This window comes from Natrix helvetica (genome assembly GCF_964273705.1).
Source record: "Natrix helvetica genome assembly, chromosome: 10".
Classification (NCBI taxonomy): Eukaryota; Metazoa; Chordata; class Lepidosauria; order Squamata; family Natricidae; genus Natrix; species Natrix helvetica.
Window position 1 is genome coordinate 19863414 of NC_138561.1, and position 20827 is coordinate 19884240.

Consider the following 20827-nt stretch of genomic DNA (forward strand, 5'->3'; position numbering starts at 1 on the left):
ATCTGTTCAGCAAAGATATCCTATCATGCATAGGATGCGTGGCTCAGTGGCTAAGATGCTGAGCTTGTCAATCAGAAAGGTTGGCAGTTCGGCGGTTTGAATCCCTAGCGCCACATAACGGAGTGAACACCCATTACTTGTCCCAGCTTCTGCCAACCTAGCAGTTTGAAAGCATGTAAAAATGCAAGCAGAAAAATAGGGACCACTTTGGTGGGAAGGTCACAGCATTCTGTGCCCCTTTGGCCTTTAGTCATGCTGGCCCCACGACCATGGAGGCATCTTCGGACAGCGCTGGCTCTTTGGCTTTGAAACGGAGATGAGCACTGCCTCCTAGAGTCAGGAACGACTAGCACATATGTGCAAGGAGAACGTTTACCTTTACCTTACACTTTTCACTTTGTATGTGCATAGCTTTGTGGGTTTTTGTTGTTTGTGTTGTACGTTTTGGTAATACTGTAATAGGCTGTTCTTTTCCCCTCACCCACCCACCCACCCCCATCCCACCAACTAATGAAAAGGGCTGGAAGTCGATAAATAAAGTTGCAAATGAATAATTAGGACAAATATTGATTCACTGGGTGGGAATTGCAATGGTTGAAGAAGCCAGCTGAGCTTATGTACATGTTGGAAATAGCTCCAGCATTTGCTTTGTAGAAACGAGGAGAGGAATTCTGCATGGAGCCATGTCTTAAAGAACTGGGGAAATAGGTGAACTGTGTGTGTGTGTGTGTGTGCGTGTGTGTGTGTGTGTGTGTGTGAACAACTCATATTTACATTTGAGTCAGTGTTGACTCTTAGCACAACTTCCTGGATCAGTTTTCTTGGCCAGATTTCAGAAGCGATTTGTCATTGCCTGCCTTCTAGGGTGGTGAGAGATGGACTGGCTTTGTGCCTAAGGCAAGACTAGAACTCACAGTCTCCTGGTTTCTGGCCTGAGTCCCTAAACCAGGGGATGGGCCTCTTCTTTACAACCTGTGGATTTCAACTCCCAGAATTCCTGAGCCAGCAGGTCCATAAGTCACAAAGGGGGCCATAATTGCTTGTCCGCTTCATCCACTGGCTTCAGGTTGTACTTGCGTATCTTTAATTACAGATAAAGCTTCCATCACTAAACAATGAGGTCATTAAATGAGTCATCATGTGTCAGTGACTGATTTTACCATTTTCGTCATGGTAATCAAGCGCATGTTAAGTTTGCTGATTCTTCCTATTGATTTTGCTGGTTGGGACACACAAACACAGAGAGAGAGAGGCAGAGAGAGGCAGACAGACAGACAGACACATACACACAGAGAGAGAGAAACACACATACACATACAGAGAGAAAGAGACACACACAGGCAGAGAGAGAGAGAGACAGAGAGACTCAGAGAAAAAGACAGAGAGAGGGAGGCAGAGAGGGGGGGCAGAGAGAGAGAGAGAGACAGAGAGACGCAGAGAGAAAGACAGAGAGACAGGGAGGCAGAGAGAGGGAAGCGGAGAGAGGGGGGGCAGAGAGAGAGAGAGAGGCAGAGAAAGAGACAGAGAGACACACACGAAAGAGATATCACGTGACCCTGAGATGCTGCATCCATTGTAAGGAACTGCCAGTCGCCAAGCTCTTGAATTGTAGCCCCAAGGACGCTGCAATAGTTGTGAAGGCTATTTGTACTTTGTCAGTGCCATTGTTAATTTCAGACGGTTGCTAAAGGTTTAGATTATAATTCAAGGACTAGCCTCAGTCAATATCAATACCAACATTAATATTAGCTTATCCATTTTAACAAACCTCCCTTGTATCATTAGTCCTTTTTTTTTGTATCTACATCTTCCTAACATTTGTTTTTAATTAGCTGGTCGTTGATAAAATATGCCCCACGTGAAAAAGTATCCCGTTTCTTCCTTTTCCTTGATTGTAGGTGTCCCTCTATCCATTTCTGCACATTCTAATATTTTTTAAATCACCTTTTCATCTGCAGGGATCTCTCCACTCTTCTATTGTTGTGCAAATGCAGTCCTGGCTACAGGCAATACATGTAAAATAAAATACGTATTCCCCTTGTTATACTTTATCTGGTAAAATGCCCAACAAAAACATCTCTCTTTATTTCTTTGCAAGGAGAATATCCAACATCGGCCTGCTCATCTTCGGCCGAGCCTTGTTCTTTGCGATGGGCTTCCAAGTCAAAGTCAAAGGGAAAGTCGCTAGTCCTCAAGAGGCGCCCATCTTGGTGGTCGCTCCGCACTCGAGCTTCTTTGACAGCATCGTTTGTGCCGTGGCGGGCTTGCCCTCGGTGGTGTCCAAGGAAGAGAATGTCTGGGTGCCCATTTTTGGCAGTAAGTGTCCTGGCAAAACTCGAGCAAACCGACATTTTTCCCACCTTCCTTTCTCTTCACAAATTTATTTGCCACTAGGTGATTACCTAGCATTGTCTGGGTATTTATTTACAGGGGGAAAATGTCCGGACGAAACGTAATTTCTAATGTTGGATTTTTCCCCTTGCCAGAGGGAGCCCCCTTGTGGAGTACCGTGAAGCTGTGGCAACTGTACAGTAGAAGCCATTTATGGTAGTACAGTAGAAGCCATTTTAAAGCACAACAGGCTGCATCTTAACAGAACACACACCCTGAGGGGGTTTAGGGGTGTCTTACCCCCACAGTATTTGTTTCCAGAGAGTAAGTCATCTGTATACCAAGTTTGGTTGAAATTGCTCAAGGCGTTATGCTGGAACACAGACATACACACACACACACACACACACAGCCATTTATATATAAATATATATAATTTTTTTTAATAGGGTTCATTGGTGCACTTCAGCCTGTACTGGTTTCACGGAATGACCCAGATTCACGGAAGCATACCATCCACGAAATAACGAAAAGGGCGACCTCAGGGGAACAATGGCCTCAGGTACTGTTTCTATAGCTCTGCCCTTCTTCATGTTCTCGGGAGTGTGAAGCCTGGAAGCCATCTTTTACATTTGGGCCTGCCACATTTTCTGCTGTGGGAAAATGGGAGGGGGGGATTACCATATTTTTCAGAGTATAAGACGCACCTTTTTCCCTCAAAAAAACTGGCTGAAAATCTGGGTGTGTCTTATACACTGAGTATGGCATTTTTTGCCTCCTGAAACCCCACCTCCTTCACCAAAATGGCCGTGCATAGCCTTTAGGAGGCTTATAGAGTGCTCCTGGGGGCTGGGGAGGGCAGAAATGAGCAGAAAACGGGCCGTTTTTTGCTCAGTTTTGCCTCCCAGCCCCCAGGAGCATTCTATAAGCCTCCTAAAGGCTATGCCTGTCCTTTTTTGGACAAAAAACAGGCCCTTCTTCACCAAAACGGGGGCGTTTTTGGGAGGTCTGCAAAGTGCAAAACCTTTTTTAAAAAATTTGCCTCTTCAAAATCTTGGTGAGTCTTATACTCCGGTGTATCTTATACTCAAAAAATATGGTATATGGAATATGTGAGATAGATAATCAAATATTCCTTTCTCAGAGAGTCAAGGCCACCTTGCCCTGCACCTGGAGGGGTGTGACTGGGAGGCATCTCCAGTTTTGGATGGTGCCTGATTGGACCATGTGATGGACATGTGGGTGCTGTGCAGGGACTTGAACTTTCATTTGAGTGGGAACAACCTGGGAGCTTTCAGATTCGGGTTTTCACAGATGTGCCAATATGACATCTCTAATAAAATGAAAGTTTGAGGAACTTCAAGCCTCGGGGTCTTAATTAGAACCCTGACTGGGATCTTCGGGAACCTTCAAGTGTCGGAAGAGTTGCTTTCCATACCGAAAATTGCTGAAACTATTTTTTTCTCGGGGAAGAAATGGTTTGTGGCATTGTTGCAAATCCTCTATGGCTTGGATTTAGCTCAATCTGCCCTTTTGGTTTTCTCTAAGCTTGCAAATCCTTCTACCCTGTTTGCAAAAATAAGGACAAATTTAGCGTAGGGGGAAAAAAAAGCAAAATAAATGGTCTTGAGTCATGGTCGGCATTGCATTCAGAACAGAACAGAGTTGGAAGGTACCTTGGAGGTCTTCTAGTCCAACCCCCTGCCCAAGCAAGAAAGCTTATACCACTTCAGACAAGTGACTGTCCCTTCTCTTATTAGAAAGCCTCCAGTCATGGAGCACCAGCAATCTCTAGAAGCAAGTCATTCCACTGAATAATTGTTCTCATGTTAGGAAAATTTTCCTTAGTTCTGGGTCGCTTCTCTCCTTGATAAGTTTCCATCCTCTTGTCCTGCCCTCGGGTGCTTTTTACATTTTGTATGGTGGAATTAAGGTGGTCAAGAGTGGTGTGGTGGCCTAGGGGTGCAGCTCACAGTCAGGAGGCTGTGAGTTCGACCCTAGGTAAAGGCAGATCTTTCTCCCTCTCGGCACGATGAGAATTTATCTGCTGAATAAAACTCTGCTCTGGCGACAAGAAGGGCATCTGGCCAGTAAACATGCAGCTCTATTTAGTTGCCTGCAAGGGATTATGGGGTCATTAAAAGAAGATGAATTAAGGTGGTCAAGCAAGGTGACCTTTCTCTCCCAGGTAGACCCCAGTTCCTACAGGAAATCACCCTGACTATCCTTTGGAAGAACAGGTACGGACGCTCAACTACCTTGGCCAACTAATGAGAAGAGAGGGCTCATCAGAAAAGATGTTAGGAAAAATGGAAGGCAAAAGAAGAAGGGGATGGCAGAGGATGAGAGGGTTAGATAGTATCGATGCTGTGGGCAATCAAAAATGCCAATTCTTTTGAAGAATTGTAGCTTAAGAACATCTGGAGGTTTTCCTTTAGGAGAAATGTGATAAACTTAGTAATATCTGTAGTTGAAAAAACTGTGGTTTTAGAGTGCCCACTAGTGGTACAAAGGATTTTACTAAACTGTCCCAATGTTTAAATTTTAGAGAGAAGTCAGGATTATCTGATGTTTGAGAAAAACATTGTTTCCAGTATGGTAGTTCTGAAAGAATTATCATCCAGTCAAACCTGAAGCAGGAATTGTCAAATTTGCAGAATAATTAAACATGAATGATCTTTCTTTCTTTCTTTCTTTCTTTCTTTCTTTCTTTCTTTCTTTCTTTCTTTCTTTCTTTCTTTCTTTCTTTCTTTCTTTGTCTCTCTCTCTTTCCCCCCTTCCTTTTTTCTTTTCTTTCTTTCCTTCTTTCTTTCTTCCCTGCATTCTAGGTAATGATTTTCCCAGAAGGGACGTGTACAAACCGATCATGTTTGATCACATTTAAACAAGGTGAGGAAAGCTTTGCCGGATGACTTATTTGGGGAAAGCAGAAGGAACAGTTCAGGATGTATGTCAGACATTTCAAAGCTTGTTGCGGACGTGTTAGGGTTTCCTGTTTCCTATTACAGTAATATAGGTGAGCAGTAAAACACATGGTGTCTGTACTGTTTGTTTGCTCTATGTGGTGCTTTATACTGTATAAATGGAATTTCTAATAGGATGCCATGAGGGAAAGAGAGAATGAGGGACTGGGTCAATTTAAAAAATGGCCTCTTTTGTGAGCATTGGGGAACTTTTTGTCACATTTATTTTATTTTGAGATAAATAGATATCATTTACTTTCTGCAAATGCTGGAATTCCGAGCTAAAGATGCAGAAACCTTCAAACACATTGCTTTCATTTTCAGGAGCTTTTATTCCTGGGGTTTCTGTTCAGCCCGTGCTTATTCGCTACCCCAACAAGTTGGTAAGTTTTGAATTTAGACCGAAGGAGATTCCCTCTTGAAATTCCTCTGCTCACTTTGGCCACTGGGAAAATTAGCTCAGTTGTACAGATGCCTCACGACCAGGTTACTTTGCAACACTTCCAAGTTACAACGGACCCACCTTGGGCTGCTTTGACCCAGATTCAATGTCCCAGACCCAATTCAAGCCTTTGGCAACACAACTACATTTTTTGGATGTAGCTCCTGCATTCATGTGATCGTGCTTTACGACAATTTTACTGAAGCCCAGGTTCTCCGATTTTCAGCCAAACCATATCCATAGCAAATCATTGGTTCCCTTAATGGCCAGAGTGTTTGCTTAATGACTGCCACAAAGACAGTTGCAAAATTTGAGTTGGTCCTGTGACCGACTTGTTTTGCAACCATCCCGACTTCAGATAGTGACGGGCAGGCTCCATTACGGTTGTATAATTCTAGCATCATTGAAACACAAGTTTTTGACACGCTGCCTCCTTCAGCTGAGACTGCTGTGGCTCAGAGCCTCCCTTAAAATGAGTTTCGTTTTGCATTCAATTTATTTCAAGGGATAAGAGAATTTTGGAGAAATTCAGTCTGTGTTCTTGACTTATTTAGTTGATGCAACATGAAATGGAATGATTTGATTTTTGGCAGTGAAGTCAAAAGTATGTTTGTATGAATGTCTTTTGTTCTGGCATTGCTTCCCCAGGGATTCCCAGCCTCCCTGACATCTGACATTAAAATTAAAATTCTGATATTAACATTCAGTCACTGCAGGCCACGTCAGGAATGTATCTGTTGTGGCTGAGAGACTCCCGTCTGTTTAAAAAAAATGGTTTCCTCCCCCCCCTCTTTGTCCCTTGAATAATTCTGCAAAATTGCCCACCCAATTTTTTTGCTCTTGGATTTGGTGGAGACCCTCAAGAGTTGTTTCTGGTTGCTTTTATTCCAAATAAACAACCACACCATTCTTCACTTCCCAGCCTCCAGCTTGCTACTGAAAAACCTTGACTTCCCAGCTCTGATTTGTTTTGTGACCACCTCTTCTTATTGTCGAATTAAATTATCTCTCTCTTTTTTCCCTTTCATTTAATTCCTCCAGGATACTGTGACATGGACCTGGCAGGGAAACAGCTTGTAAGTCAACTCCTCGGAACAGAAATGCAGTTTCTAAAAACTTATTTGTGTTAGGCGGTGTCTGTTAGGCGCAACGGTTTTGAGCATGGTTGCATTTTAAAAATTGTTACACAGATCAAAGGATTTGTGATGGCAATTGGTAATACTGATAATGATGGAGCTGGTGATCCTCTTCCTCCTCCTCCCTCCTCCATCCCCTCCCCTTCTTCCCCCTCCTCTCCTTCCCCCTCCCTCTTCCCCCCTCCTCCTCCCCCTCCCCCTCCTCCTCTGCCTCCTCTCTCCCTCTTCCCCTCCTCCTCTTCCTCCTCTTCCTCCCTCCTCCTTCTCTTCTTCCTCTTCCTCCCTCCTCCCCTCCCCCTTCTCCTTCTTATCTTCTTCCTTCTCTTCTTCCTCCTCCTCCTCTTCCTCCCCCTCCTAACTCCTTCTAGCATTGATGATGTTACCTAGTTGGGTAATGAAATGTCTGCAACAAAACCACCAAGCTCAGAGAGCACCAAGGATGATTTCTCCTCCTGCTGCTTCTCCTCCCTCCTCCTGCTTCCCTTTTTCCTTCTTCTCTTCCGCCTCCTCCACCCCCCCCCCCATTATCTTCTGGAGTACAAGAACAGATCAGGATTTCTGTTCTTAAACATTGCGGTTGTAAATGGAGGCACCCACATGACCGGGTCCACCTGTTTAATCACGTTTACACCCGTTGTTAAGTGAAGTCTTAGAGGAATTCATCCAGATGCTGAATGCTGCAAAGCAACCTTATGCATATTTTCTTTCTTTCGTTTTCCAGCAAACAGGCGTTCCTGCTGACTTTGTGCCAGATCTTTACGAAAGTTGAAGTGGAGGTAAGTGGGTGGGTGGGGGGGGGGGGGGAGAATGATGGCTGTTCAGTCTAGTTAAAAAGAATAAATTGTGTCCTTTTCTTACTTATTGGTGGGGAAGGGAAGGAGCAAGAAAGAGAGAGGGGAGGGGAGAGAGGAGAGGAAGGAAGGAGAAAAAGAACAAAAGGGAGGGAGGGAGAGAGAGAGAGAAAGAGAGAAAGATTGGCAGAAAGAAAGAAAAAAGAAAAAGAAAGAAAGAGAAAGGAAGGGAGGAAGGAAAGAGAAACAGAGAAAGAAAGAAAGAGAAAGAAAAAAGAAAGAAAAAGAAAAAAAGAAAGAAAAAAACCTTTCTGTTTGATGTTTTAATTCTAAGAGATTTTTTTCTCAACATGGTGCAAAATAAAGCGTGATTTCCTTTCCTAAGGCTGTAGCGCCCTCTTGTGGCAGACAATCTGATTTTCTCCTGGCTGAGAAATAAATTAAAAGGCTTCAAACTTTGTTGGACCATTAGGCACCTTTTACTGAGGCTGCCTTTGTTTTTCAGTTCCTCCCCGTTCATGTCCCGTCTGAGGCAGAAAAGAAAGACCCCGTGCTTTTCGCCAACAGAGTCCGTAATAAAATGGCAAGGTCAGTGTTTGTGGGAGGATATTTCTTTACTTGCAATGGAGATGTGTGAGCAGGTGGCTGCACCATCAACAGGCTGGTGGAAAGATTTTATTTCTATTTTATTTTTTAATACAGATCCTTCCTTCTTTCCTTCCTTCGTCCCTCCCTCCCTCCCTCCTTCCTTCCTTCTGCTTCTCATTTTCCTTCCCTTTCTTCCTTCCTTCTTTCCTTCCTTCCTTCCTTCATCCCTCCCTCCCCCTTCCTTCTTTCTGTTTCTCATTTTCTTTTCCTTTCCTTCCTTCCTTCGTCCCTCCCTCCCTCCTTCCTTCCTTCTGTTTCTCTTTTTCTTTTCCTTTCCTTCCCTCCCTCCTTCCCTGCCTTCCTTCCTCGATGAATACTTTTTCTGGATTCCTCCTCATCCAAAAGAATTACTTTTATAGCCTTAGGAGGCAAGAAATTTCTTGCAAAGACCAAAGTAATGACGTCCTCTGTCTTTCTCCCAACTAATCTTTTTGATGTTTATATTCTCCTGATTAAATATGCTTTTTTCTTTGGCTTTTGGGGAAGGTCTGCAGGTGCCACCTGCCTTAGTCCACTTGATTGTGGCTTTTGGGCAGCGGCTTTAAGTTTAGCGCTGAACGGATTTTGAGGATTTTGTTTTCTTTCAATCACAGCGTTTTGGATGTGCCAGTCACAGATCACACTTACGAAGATTGTCGGCTCATGATTTCGGCTGGGCAGTTAACTCTCCCCATGGAAGCTGGCTTGGTCGAATTCACAAAAATCAGCAAGAAGTTGAAGTAAGTAGGCCAACTCCATTTCACAGGGTGGTTGTCATGGGAAAAAGAGGAGGAATAAAAAATAAGAATAAAATAGGTAAAGTTCCCCTTGAACATATGCGCTAGTCATTCATGACTCTAGGGGGCGGTGCTCACCTCCATTTCAAAGCCGAAGAGCCAGCGCTGTCTGAAGATTTCTCTGTGGTCATGTGGCCAGCATGACTCAACATCAAAGGCGCAAGGAACGCTGTTACCTTCCCACCAAAGGTGGTCCCTATTTTTCTACTTGCATTTTTTACGTGCTTTCGAACTGCTATGTTTGCAGAAGCTGGGGCAAGGAACGGGAGCTCACTCCGTTACACGGCACTAGGGATTCGAACCGCCGAACTGCCAACCTTTCTGATCGACAAGCTTAGCATCTTAGCCACTGAGCCACTGCGTCCCTAAGAATAAACTAAAAATAAAAAAATAGGAGGAATTAAAAAATAGGAAGAAGAAGGAGGAAGAAGAATACAGGAAGCCCTCAAGTTACTCCCACAATTGAGCCCAAAATTTATATGGCTAAGTGAGACGTTTGTTAAGTCAGTTTTGCCCCATTTACGACTTTTCTTGCCGCAGTTGTTAAGTGAACCACTGCAATTGACAAGTTAGCAGCATGGTTGTTCAATGAATCTGGCTTCCCCATTGACTTTGCTTGCCAGAAGGTTGCAAAAGGGGATCACTGAAACTGTCATAAGTGTGGGAAACAGTCAGAGGTCACCTTTTTCAGTGTAACTTTGAACAGTCACTAAATGGACTGTTGTAAGTCGAGGACTATCTGTATGAGGTATGTCGAGTTATTTATAAAAATAATAAAAGTGGGAATGTAAATAAATAATTTCCTGAGACAAGTCCAGAAACTATTTCCTATCAGCTAGAAGAATTAATCAGCGGAACAGAAGTTGCCTCCAGAACTTGTGAATGCCCCAACACTGGAAGTTTTTAAAGAAGATGTTGGATAACCATTTGTCTGAAGTGGTGTAGGGTTTCCTGCCTTAGCAGAGGGTTGGACTAGAAGATCTCCAAGGTCCCTTCCAACTCTGTTATTCTATACTCTATAATATATCTGGAGGAATAGAACTGGATGTTCCTTGCAGTTGCCTTAGGATTTTTCTGCTGAGTCAGAGAGCTGGAGGGATCCAGGGAAAAGGTGATAATCATGGATCTTACAAGCCTGGGATTTGGTTACTAGAATCTGCTCTTCATCGGTTGAACTTTCTCTGGATATAAATAGAAATCGGTGACATTGCAGCTGACATGAAACCTTAGCAGGGTTGGGAGAAAACTCCCAGGAGGGCTCAGTTGGATCTCTTAGAGAGTTTTGTGGGCAACTTCAGTGATCTATCAAAGAGCTTCCAGCGGGAGGGTTGAGATATATTGCCCCTTTCCCAGAAACGTGGTGGATGCTTGTGTCCACAAGGAAATTTCTTGACACCACATTTATGTCTTTTTCTCCCCTGGAACAAGTAGATGCAAAGTTTTGGACTGAAGTGGCCTGCCTTATCTTTGCTTTTTGGTCCAGTGTCCTTTTTAGTTTCTTTCAATAGAAAGAAATGCGAGAAGGACTTCTCGGGGGTATAGGTAGATTTCTGAATTTCTGGGGTATAGGTAGAGACCAGGATGGGCTGAAGATCAACACTTTGGTTTTCAGAAGGCCAGATTCCTATTGAAAGAAAGGAAAGAAAGAAAGAAAGAAAGAAAGAAAGAAAGAAAGAAAGAAAAGAGAGAGAAAGAAAGAAAGGAAAAGAGAAGGAAGGAGAGAAAGAAAGAAAGAAGAAAGAAAGAAAGAAAGAAAGAAAGAAAGAAAGAAAGAAAGAAAGAAAGAAGAAAGGGAAGGAAGGAAAGAGAAAGAGATAGATAGATAGATAAAGAAAGAAAACCTTAAATATTTAAAGATCCAATAAGATATGGATTTGGCAACACTGAGTGGAGTTTTCAGGCACAATAATTGCAAAAGGGCTGAATTGCATAATTGCACAAATTTGTCCAAGCATCATATATATCTGGATAGAAACATCTTTTTAAACCATCTTTCTCCATTTTATGCACGTATCCCATAAAGAGGTCCAATTGCTATTTAAAGGGCTGTTTATCCACCTCGTAAATGTGAATTGCTTCCCTCTTAGTTAACTATTCTGGCTTCCAGGCTTGAGTTTCCCCCTTGAAAAGTGGAGGCCGCTTCATGTCACCCACTTCTCTTTCTCCCCTCCCCTCCCCTCCCTCCGTTTGGACAGCCTCAAATGGGACAGCATCCGAGAGCAGCTGGATCAATTTGCAAGGATCGCCAACACATCCAAAGGCGGCCGGATCGGGATCGAAGAGTTTGCTAACTATCTGAAGCTGCCCGTCTCAGATGTCTTGCAAGAGCTGTTTACGCTCTTCGACAGAGTAAGTGTGGTGTCTGCTCCTCCAAAGAGCAAAATAAACAAGCATTGTAGTGTTTGCAGAAATGAAGCTCGTGACACAGAGAGAGAGAGAGAAAGAGAAAAAAGAGAGAGAGACAGACAGACAGAAAGAGAGAGACAGACAGAGACACACACAGAGAGAGAGAGAGAGAGAGAGAGAGACAGGCACACACACACACACACACACACACACAGAGTCAGAGAGACAGAGACAGACAGAGAGGCACACAGAGGGAGAGAGAGAGATCTTGTACATGTGCATAAAGAAAAGATGATTGTAATATGTAATATAAAACCTATGAGACGTTCTGCAGTATTGAGCTGGGGGTGGCTTCTAGGATTCGTAGAAGAGCAAACAAACCAGAGAAAAGATTTAAGAGGGAGGGTTGCTTGAAAAGTCTTCCCCCTTCCAAGTTTGCAGAAGGAAAATTCCACCCTCGCTGGCCTTGGGCGAGGCTCCCCGCTCCCACAATAGATTCCAGCGGTGGAAAACATGACGTGTGCGGACATGAGGGATTGCGATTTCCATTGGCAGCAGAATCTGTTCTTGTAGAACACGCCCAGCTCTCTCCTCTCCTCTCTTCACACACACACACACACACTCGGAGCTTCTGAAAGACGCTGCAGGTTCTGGTTGGATTCTCCACCATGTTCCTTGCTCAAGCTTTGCTAGATGCAGCCACCGGTGGAGGTGGTGGTGGTGGAGGTGGAGGAGGTGGTGGTGGAGGAGGAGGTGCTGGAGCCTTCCTGAAGAACTTGACCGGAGGAGGAGGTGGTGGTAGTGGAGGAGGAGGAGGAGGTGGTGGTGCTGGAGCCTTCTTGAGGAACTTGACCGGAGGAGGAGGAGGTGGTGGTGGTGGTGGAGGAGGAGGAGGAGGAGGAGGTGGTGCTGGAGCCTTCCTGAAGAACTTGACAGGAGGAGGAGGTGGAGGTACTGGAGGTGCCCTCATACAAGGCCTCGGTGGACTCCTGTCAGGAGGAGGAGGAGGCGGCAGTGGTGGTGGAGGAGGAGGAACAAGTGGTGGTGGCGGCAGCGGTGGTGGCAAAGGGGTCAACGTTATGGGTCTTCTCGGAGGTCTTGTGAACATCATCAGTGAAGCCGCAGCCCAGTACAAACCAGAGCCCCCACCAGCTCCTCGCAGCCATTTTGCCAATGTGGAAGCCAACGAAAGCGAGGAACTTCGTCAGTTCCGACGGCTCTTCACCCAACTGGCGGGCGATGACATGGAAGTCTCCGCCACCGAGCTGATGAACATCCTCAACAAGGTGATGTCCCGCCATCAGGACCTGCAATCTGAAGGCTTCAGCCTGGACACTTGCCGAAGCATGGTGGCCGTCATGGACAGCGACGCCACTGGCAAGCTGGACTTCTACCAGTTCAGGTATCTCTGGAACAACATCAAGAAGTGGCAGTGCTCCTTCAAAGAGTACGCTGGCCCAGCAGGGAGAATTGAGATGGGGAACCTGCCCGACGCTTTCAAGGCCGCCGGGTTTAACCTCCATGAGCAACTCTATGCCCTGATGATCCGCCGCTACGCCGACGAAGACGGCAGCATGGATTTCAACAACTTCATCAGCTGCTTGGTCCGTCTGGATGGAATGTTCCGGGCCTTCAAATCCCTGGACCGAAGTGGGGATGGGAAAGTCCAGATGAACATGGAAGAGTGGTTGCAGCTCACCATGTACTCTTAAAACAAACAAAGGGGTGGGAAGACAAAGCAGTGGTTTGCTCCACCTTGGACTGTACCATTTATGGGGGGGGTTGAGGGAGGAGGGCTAGATGTAAAATGGCTCCTGCCAAGCAATTAAACCTTCCTGTTTACAGTGAGTGCTTTTTGGCTGATAGCACCTCTGGGTTTATTGAGATTAGCCAATGCATATATTTTTTAAGGAACATTTGCTTATTGCTTATGTTTTGGATTGTTGTTTGCAGCTGTGCCTGAATACTGCAATAATATTAAGGTTGCAAGCTCATATTAGCCATGTTGGAAGTGCCTGGGAACCTGTGGGGCAACTGGGAGGGAAAACCCAGTCTTTTGTTGCAAAATAAAAGATATCTTATGCATCTCCTTAGGTTAATGCCTACGTTGTGCAAAACGAAGCAACTGTTGTTATCGTTACTCCAAATCCTTCCCCTCTCTGCTTTAGGAAAGAGTGTTTTGATCTCCTTTCCTTATTTCGTTTCCAATATTGTTCTTCTCTTCTCCTCCTAAATTGATATTCAGGGATTTTTAAGCCTTGGATAATCCCTGGTCTGGGTAAGGGTAGTCCTTTTTGTGCTTCTCAAAAGTCTGAGACCGATTTTAATTTGCAGAGGTGTCTATAGTTGAAGATCAGCTGGGATCTCGGTTATGCATGGAGCTCCATTGTCCTCTGATCATGGATGGGCGCTCGGGATCCTAAATTCATTTTCGAAGGAATAAGATTAGGCTCTCCCAACCCGTTGCCCTCTAGATTCCGTATATCTGTGTGTCCATTGTAGTCCATAATGGACACTTGGGGGTGATGGACATAGCCCTCTGGGAGAGTTGGAAAACAACACATAGTGTAAACGCAACCAGAATTTCTGGATTAGGATTTTCTGGGTTTCTTTGCTGAGTGCTGATTTGTTGAAGGAAGGAATCATGGCAAACTTAGATCTTTTCTGACTTGTCCGTTGTAAATCTCACTCAGTTGTAAAGAAGAGAAAATAAACTTGGATGATAGCAAAAAGAGAATGCTGTGGATTGTTTGTTTGATCGTTTCGTAGCTGTGTGGCTTAAAGTGGCAGGGAGTAATATATACTTTGCTTTATTAGACCTTTCTTTTTTCCCAAAGGAATCCTGCTTTATAGGTGTGGGTTGACATAAAAACTCTTGACCATCTTAAGCTGTGAGCATTTGTGGCAGGTGGAGAAATGACTTCAACCCTAGATTAAACTTGGTTATTTGTTTTTGACCTGGAAAAAAATGTTTTATATGTGGTTGTCCTTGTGGTGACCTGAACAGGGCCAAAGAGGACATTTCTACCTCCTTCTGACACAGATCCTAACTCTGCCCTGAGTAAATCCTGTAGACATCTCAAAATGTGCTTTGTTTGTTCCTTTTCACTGATTTTGACGGGCCCTGTGACTCACATCTATGCCATTGTGCTGACTTGGTATGGGGCTTTTCCCGTGGTGGTTGAGTGTTTTGTGTGAACCTGCCTTCTTGACTCAACCCTAGTTGGACAAACTCAAGTTGAGATAAAATGAGAACCAGCATCTCCAAACCAGCTCAGAGGAAGAGGGCATATTCTCATTGCTTGCTCCGTGACAGCTGTGCCTTTCCTTGGCCAAAAGTCTCCGAGGATAATTTACTATTTCAGAAAAGTTCCTTGTTTTAGCTGAGGAGCCCAACTGGGCACCTTTTTAGATTGTGGACAGCCAGGTCCTGCAGCTGCAGATCTTGGTAAGATTCTGAATACTCAGGATTATTATTATTTTTAAAAATCTCTCCTCCTGGTTCTCCATAGCATCATGTCATTCTCTCTGGCCATTGAAGTCATCCATCCATCCATCCATTCATCTATCTATCCATCCATTCATCCATGTATCCATCCTTCCATTCATCCATTCATCTATCCATCCATCCATTTATCTATTTATCCATCCATCCATCCATTTGAAGTTGTTTGGGTTCTATCTGATCATTGTTACTATGTTAAATGCTTGATCTGATGTTGGGCCTTATGTTGGTTTGAACCATCTGTGTTTCTCAGGATAATTCCACCTCCTTTTAAAAGAAAAAGAAAAAAGAAAGAAAGAGGGAACATGTTATAAGGGTGGTGCAACCAAACAAGGAGATAAAAGATTCACCCAATGATTTTGCTGCAAATGTACTTGCATTATTTAGAGGGCTGCTTTAGACAAGGAATAAGTTTAATTTTGTTTCTTTGCCAAGTTTCCAGTGCAGGCCTTTCTGAAGAGGTGGGGTACTGCATTCAAATACTATTGTTTTTAATTGTTCATCCCTGCTTTAAGTATAGACATGTGTATACATTTTTGTTCTCTCTGTCTGTCTCTCTCTCTCTCTGTGTCTCCACTCTCACTCTTCTCTCTCTTCTCTCTATCAATCTATCACCCTCTTCTCTCTCAATCTTTTGCCCTCTCTCTCTTCTCTCTCTCTCTAGCTGTCTTTTGCTGTTTTTTCTGTCTCTCTCAATCTTTTTCTCTCAGTCTCTCTTCTCTCTTTCAGTCTTTTGCTGTCTTATCTCTCTCTTCTCTTTCTCTCTCTTGATCTTTTGCTCTCTCTCTGCCTCTCTTCTCTCTCTGTGTGTGTCTGTGTCTCTCTCTCCTGCATATTCCTTTGAAAGGAAAACAGGGGCTCCCTTGAGAGTCGAGCACTTCTCTTGATCATTTGATGGGCTGGTTTCTTGGCAACACATCCAAGGATCCTCCCTCTGCTTTGGGGCTAAGATGTTGTAAAGCCTAACTGCTCTCGCTTGCAGTTCTGAGGCTACCTTTCCAAGTAATAACATGGGCTGACTTTGCCTTGGTGGGTTGGGATCAACTGTGATCAGCCAGGTGCTGCTGTCTGCTATATCACAAGAACGGCTGCTGATCTTTGCAGGTCAAAATAAGCATCGCTGGCAAATGTGCGCAGCGAAAGTCCAGCACTTCCCTTCCCTTCCCTTCCCTCCCCTTTCCAGGCAAGCTTCCAAGAGGCAGGAATGTCACGTGGAGCAGAGAAAGTTGGCGGACGGCAATCCTGAACCCAGCCGCTTCCTTTCCAAAGGAAAGTCGAGAATTTGCCCTCGCAAATCAAGGGAGGTCAAAACCCATGGACTTCCCTGGAGATCTCTCTAAAAAGAAACATTATGGATGCTCATTTTAGCACCCTAAAGAGTGACCCCTTTTCCCCTTCTAGAGAGGCATGGGGACCTCTGTGTTCGTTTTCCCACCAGGTTTTTGCATCTCTTCCAAACGAAACGTTCTTGATTTGGAGGGGGAAGAGAGAAGCAGAGGTTTCCTGGTGGCTATAAACTCTGCTGGAGGGGGGTCAATTAAAATTGTAGGAGGGGGGCTTCAGACAGATGTCCCAAAGAGCTTTGAATTTGGGAGAGTGTTCTAGTCCAGCAGTCATCAACTGGTGGCCTGTGAGAAAATTTTGGTGGTTTGCAGAAAAATTATTTGCATTTTTTATAGTGCACTAAATCAGGGGTTCTCAAACTACGTCCCCTGGGATGGATAAGTGCAATGAATGCTTGTGTTGCTGCAGAGAGTCTCCCCCTTCGGGGTCTTTTTGTGGGGGTCAGAAATTCTGACCCTAACCCTAACCCTGCTTCAGCCTCCTGGTGCAGGGCTTTGGGGGAAGGCTGGAGGGAAGGGCCACTGGTGGTGAAGAGCTGGAGGGCCTCGTTCCAGTGGGACTGTATCATGGCCTGGAACTGGCTGACCAACTCAGCCCACTGGGCCTCCAGGCTCTGGTACCTGGCCTTTCACTCCTGCAGGTCTTCCCTCTGCTTGAAAAGCCTATGCTCGTAGTCCTCAGTGAGGTGCTTCTGCTCAGCCTCCTTCTTGGTCAGATCCAATTTGAACTGAGCTGTTTTGCCAACTCTTTCTCCAGGTGGCTGCTTAGCTCCAATGACTGCTTCCTCTTGGGGCCCTAAGGAGCTCGGGCAGGTAGGCGAGGAGTGGTTGGGAGGGGAGGGGCGAGTAGAGCCCAGCAAGGCGCCCCTCAACATAGTGACATTGAGTTGGACACGCCAACCCCGTCATATGGCCACCTAGCCATGCCCACCCAGCCGGTCATCAGGCAGATCATATTAGTGGTCCGTGGGATTTAAAATTATGAATTTAGTGGTCCCTGAGGTTTGAAAGATTGGGGACCCCTGGACTAGCCTTACCAGCCCAGGTACTTTCAAAACTGCCTGTAACTTCACAAGTGTGATTCAGGTTCGTGTTTTAGTTTACATTTCAGTGGTTCAGTTCAGAAAAGGAACTGGATCGAACAAATGTCCAGGCTTACGTTGCTGGAAAAGTTAACAAAACTTTATTTTTGTTAAAGCAAAGACATTTTTTTCTTTGCTCCATTCCCCCCCCCCCAGCAGAAGTCATTCTTCTTGCATTGGAGAAGGAAAATAGAAGTTTTTCAAGGGCTGCTCCCATTGTGGGTTGCATTCCATTCTCCTTTGAAACCAGGAATGTAATCATCACCCTAAGGCTGGCCTGCGAGTCTGTAGGTTTAACTCTTTCTTTGCTGCAGCTGGCAGACTGAAAGAGGGTGCAATTATTTCGGCAGGAATGCCAAGCCAGAAAGATTTTTTTAAAGGGCGCCACCCTGCGGTGCATAACTCTGCAAATGTTGATGTCTCCTTCAAGGATCTTATAAAATCTGATTCAGACTTTTGGGGATCTTGCCAAGGATCATTTCTCACTGCGTGGTGGTTGTTGCTGTTGTTATTTTCATCATCACCGTTATTTTCAGGGGACTGGAGGCTAAGACATAAGAAGGACGGGGGCTGGAATTGGGTATGTTGAATGCAAAGGATTGGTTTCTTGATGGCATGGTTGTTTTGAAGGACATCAACCGAATGAAGCTGCTGTGGCCTAGGGGTGGCGCTCTCGCCTCACAATCAGGAGGTTGTGAGTTCAATCCTAGGTAGAGGCAGATGTAGGGTCTCCTGCTTGGGCAGGGGGTTGGACTAGATGCCCTGCAAGGTCCCATCCAACTCATCTGTTAATCTGAATGGATGAGGGAAAGGGACATGTCAGCATCACTGAGCAAATTCAACAACGTCTGTGATTGTCTTGTGTTTCCTTCAGAACCGTGACGGGACCATAGACTTCCGAGAATATGTGATTGGTTTGTCAGTCCTGTGTAATCCTGCCAACACGGAGCAGACGATCCAGATGGCATTTCAGGTAAATCCTCTTCACTGAGGACTCCAGGTGTGCTGGAGCATGGATCTGCAATGACAGGTAGGGGGATATCTCTGTGCAGAGCCCTGCCGCCAGTCACATCAACCCCTGGAAAACAGTGGATGTGAGGACAACCTTGTTCATCTATAAACAGGGATCTGGTCTCCAAACTTGGCAACTTTTTAGTCTTGTCCACAAGTCTTAAAGTTGCCAAGTTTGGAGACCCCTTGGTTTACAGCACTCTAAAGGGGACTATAGCATCCTTTTAGACTAACAAGTCTAAACTTGTGTGATCAAGAGCCCGTTATGTGAAAGCTTCACAAAATTGTGGGCCACATATTTATATATTTCCTTTCTCCTATGGGTGGTCTGTCTTTTTTCTCCATCTCGGATCCTCAAGAAGAATCCTAGAAATTGGACGGTTCTGTACTGTTTCTGTTCTGAGCCAGGCTTCCTTAGAAAGAAAGAAACGGAGTCTTAGTCCCGGGAAAACCCCTTTTATCTACACGACTGTGAATTCCTTTCATTCACAGTCAGCAAGGCTTAGCAAACAGTTTTTCCGAGGAATATTTATCAACATGAACCTTATCTCAGCTTGATTTGGAGGTGTCTCGCTTTGCTTTCAGCTTTTCGACATTGATGAAGATGGCAGCATCACAGAAGACGAATTTGCCCTCATTATCCGTTCATCGCTTGGGCTTCCTGACCTTGACGTTTCAAACCTCTTCAAGGAGATTGATGCTGACAAATCTAACAAGCTCTCCTATGGTAAAGTAGCCAAGTGGGATTGAAGGAAATGAAGATTCAGGAGGGTACAGTTGGGAGGAGATTTGGGGGTGTCATGTAATGGTATCTGGGAAAGAACTTGGGAGATGGGATGAAGAGATACTGCCAAGAGAACAATCAGATAACACAATAGCAGAGTTGGAAGGGACCTGGGAGGTCTTCTAGTCTAACCCCCTGACCAGGCAGGAAACCCTACACTACTTTGGTCAAATGGTTATCCAATCCTTTCTTTAAAACTTCCAGTGTTGCAGCATTTATAACTTCAGGAGGCAAGTTGTTCCACTGATTGTTTTAATTGTTCTCACTGTCACGAAATTTCTCCTTAGTTCTACGTTGCTTCTCTCCTTGATTAGTTTCCACCCATTGCTTCTTGTCCTACTCTCAGGTGCTTTGGGGAATAGTTTGACTCCCTCTTCTTTGTGACAGCTCCTCAAATATTGGAAGATTGCTATCGTGTCACCCTTGGTCCTTCTTTTCACTAAACTAGATAAGAGAACCGCTTAGCCCACAGCTGTATAACTGGCAAGGCAAAAGCCTCTCAGAAGAGATCCCCCCTAGTCTCTTCACCTGTAAAGGAGATGTAAAGGAGATGGGGAGGGGGAAGAATTTTAAGTTCAGACTTGCAAAGTTCTGTCAACGTAGCCTCACAATAAATTTGACTTAGGTCATCTGGTTGTGATTCCTATCTGGTTTAGCTAACACACACAAGTTGCCTTCTCCTGGTTTAGTGTGACCTCAGACCAGTCCCCAAGTTTGAAATAATCTTGTTCACTCTCTCAGAATTTGTTGCATAAATTCAAATCCAGAAAGCACAGACAGATAACTGATTCAGCTGGATTCATTAACTTCTTTATATACATAAGAATAGATGAATAAATTTACAATATCAACAGGTGATTTTTCCAAGTAAACACAAGGCAGGAGAATTACAGGCAAACCCAAGTGGTTAGTTTCATATCAGCAGACAAAACTGCTAGTTTACTTCTCAGAGAAAGCAGACTGCTTAAGTTTCTGTTTCAATTCTCTGCACAGACTCAGTTTAAGCTCCCATTGGCTGGCTTAGTTGCTGTGCCTATTAATTGGCTGACCTTGTTCACATGTCTCTCTCAGTCATGAATATTTTAACACATTCTTTTATTTTTAGAAGAATTCAAGGATTTCGCTGAGAAGCACCCTGAATATGCCAAGCTGTTTACAACGTATCTCGAGCTTCAACGCTGCCAGCTGTTGACAGAGGCGGAATTCACTTCTGGGGAACTCACCCCTACCCCTACCACCCCAAGCTGTCTATCTTCTTCTGAAACAACGCCAAGGAACAAAGTCTGCCCTCTGATGACTGAAAATGAGCATTCAAATATTTCAGATAAAAAAGAAGACTGAATGTAAAAAAGCCTAATATATTCCTTAATTTAAGCTGAGGAAGGATTCCTTTTATTAAATACAAATCTGGGTGGCATTTTTTTTTAAAAAAACAGACCAAATAAAGCAAAAGAAATCCCTTTCGGGATGCATGCGTTCATGTGTTGTATGTCGGGAACTATTTTTCAATAAAGAAATTTGGGGAAATCTCTTGCTACTTCTATTGCCTTTGCGGCGATGTTCTGTTTCCAGAAGAATCACTTGCTCCGAGATGTCATTGGAGGAGAAAAAAAGTGTATGCTAGGCTACAGTATCCCTAAATCAGAAACGCCTTTTCTGACTAAGACGT

General features: G+C 44.5%; 2 protein-coding genes across 2 annotated transcripts in view; both read left to right on the forward strand.

Moving 5' to 3' along the window:
* The window catches only part of LPCAT2 (lysophosphatidylcholine acyltransferase 2), a 32505-nt gene extending 11881 nt beyond the window's left edge, over positions 1-20624 (forward strand). The window contains exons 3-14 of the mRNA XM_081963471.1: positions 2099-2316; positions 2781-2893; positions 5160-5220; positions 5619-5677; positions 6778-6812; positions 7594-7648; positions 8169-8251; positions 8905-9030; positions 11283-11436; positions 18238-18336; positions 18960-19101; positions 20264-20624. Of these exons, the coding sequence (XP_081819597.1) occupies positions 2099-2316; positions 2781-2893; positions 5160-5220; positions 5619-5677; positions 6778-6812; positions 7594-7648; positions 8169-8251; positions 8905-9030; positions 11283-11436; positions 18238-18336; positions 18960-19101; positions 20264-20499 (1381 nt within the window). The 3' untranslated portion in view covers positions 20500-20624. The remainder of the gene's footprint in view (positions 1-2098; positions 2317-2780; positions 2894-5159; positions 5221-5618; positions 5678-6777; positions 6813-7593; positions 7649-8168; positions 8252-8904; positions 9031-11282; positions 11437-18237; positions 18337-18959; positions 19102-20263) is intronic.
* On the forward strand, positions 11563-14170 carry CAPNS2 (calpain small subunit 2). The gene has a single exon (XM_081963497.1). The coding sequence runs from the start codon at positions 12102-12104 to the stop codon at positions 13143-13145; it is 1044 nt and encodes a 347-aa protein (XP_081819623.1). The 5' UTR covers positions 11563-12101; the 3' UTR covers positions 13146-14170.
* Positions 20625-20827: the final 203 nt, after the last annotated feature.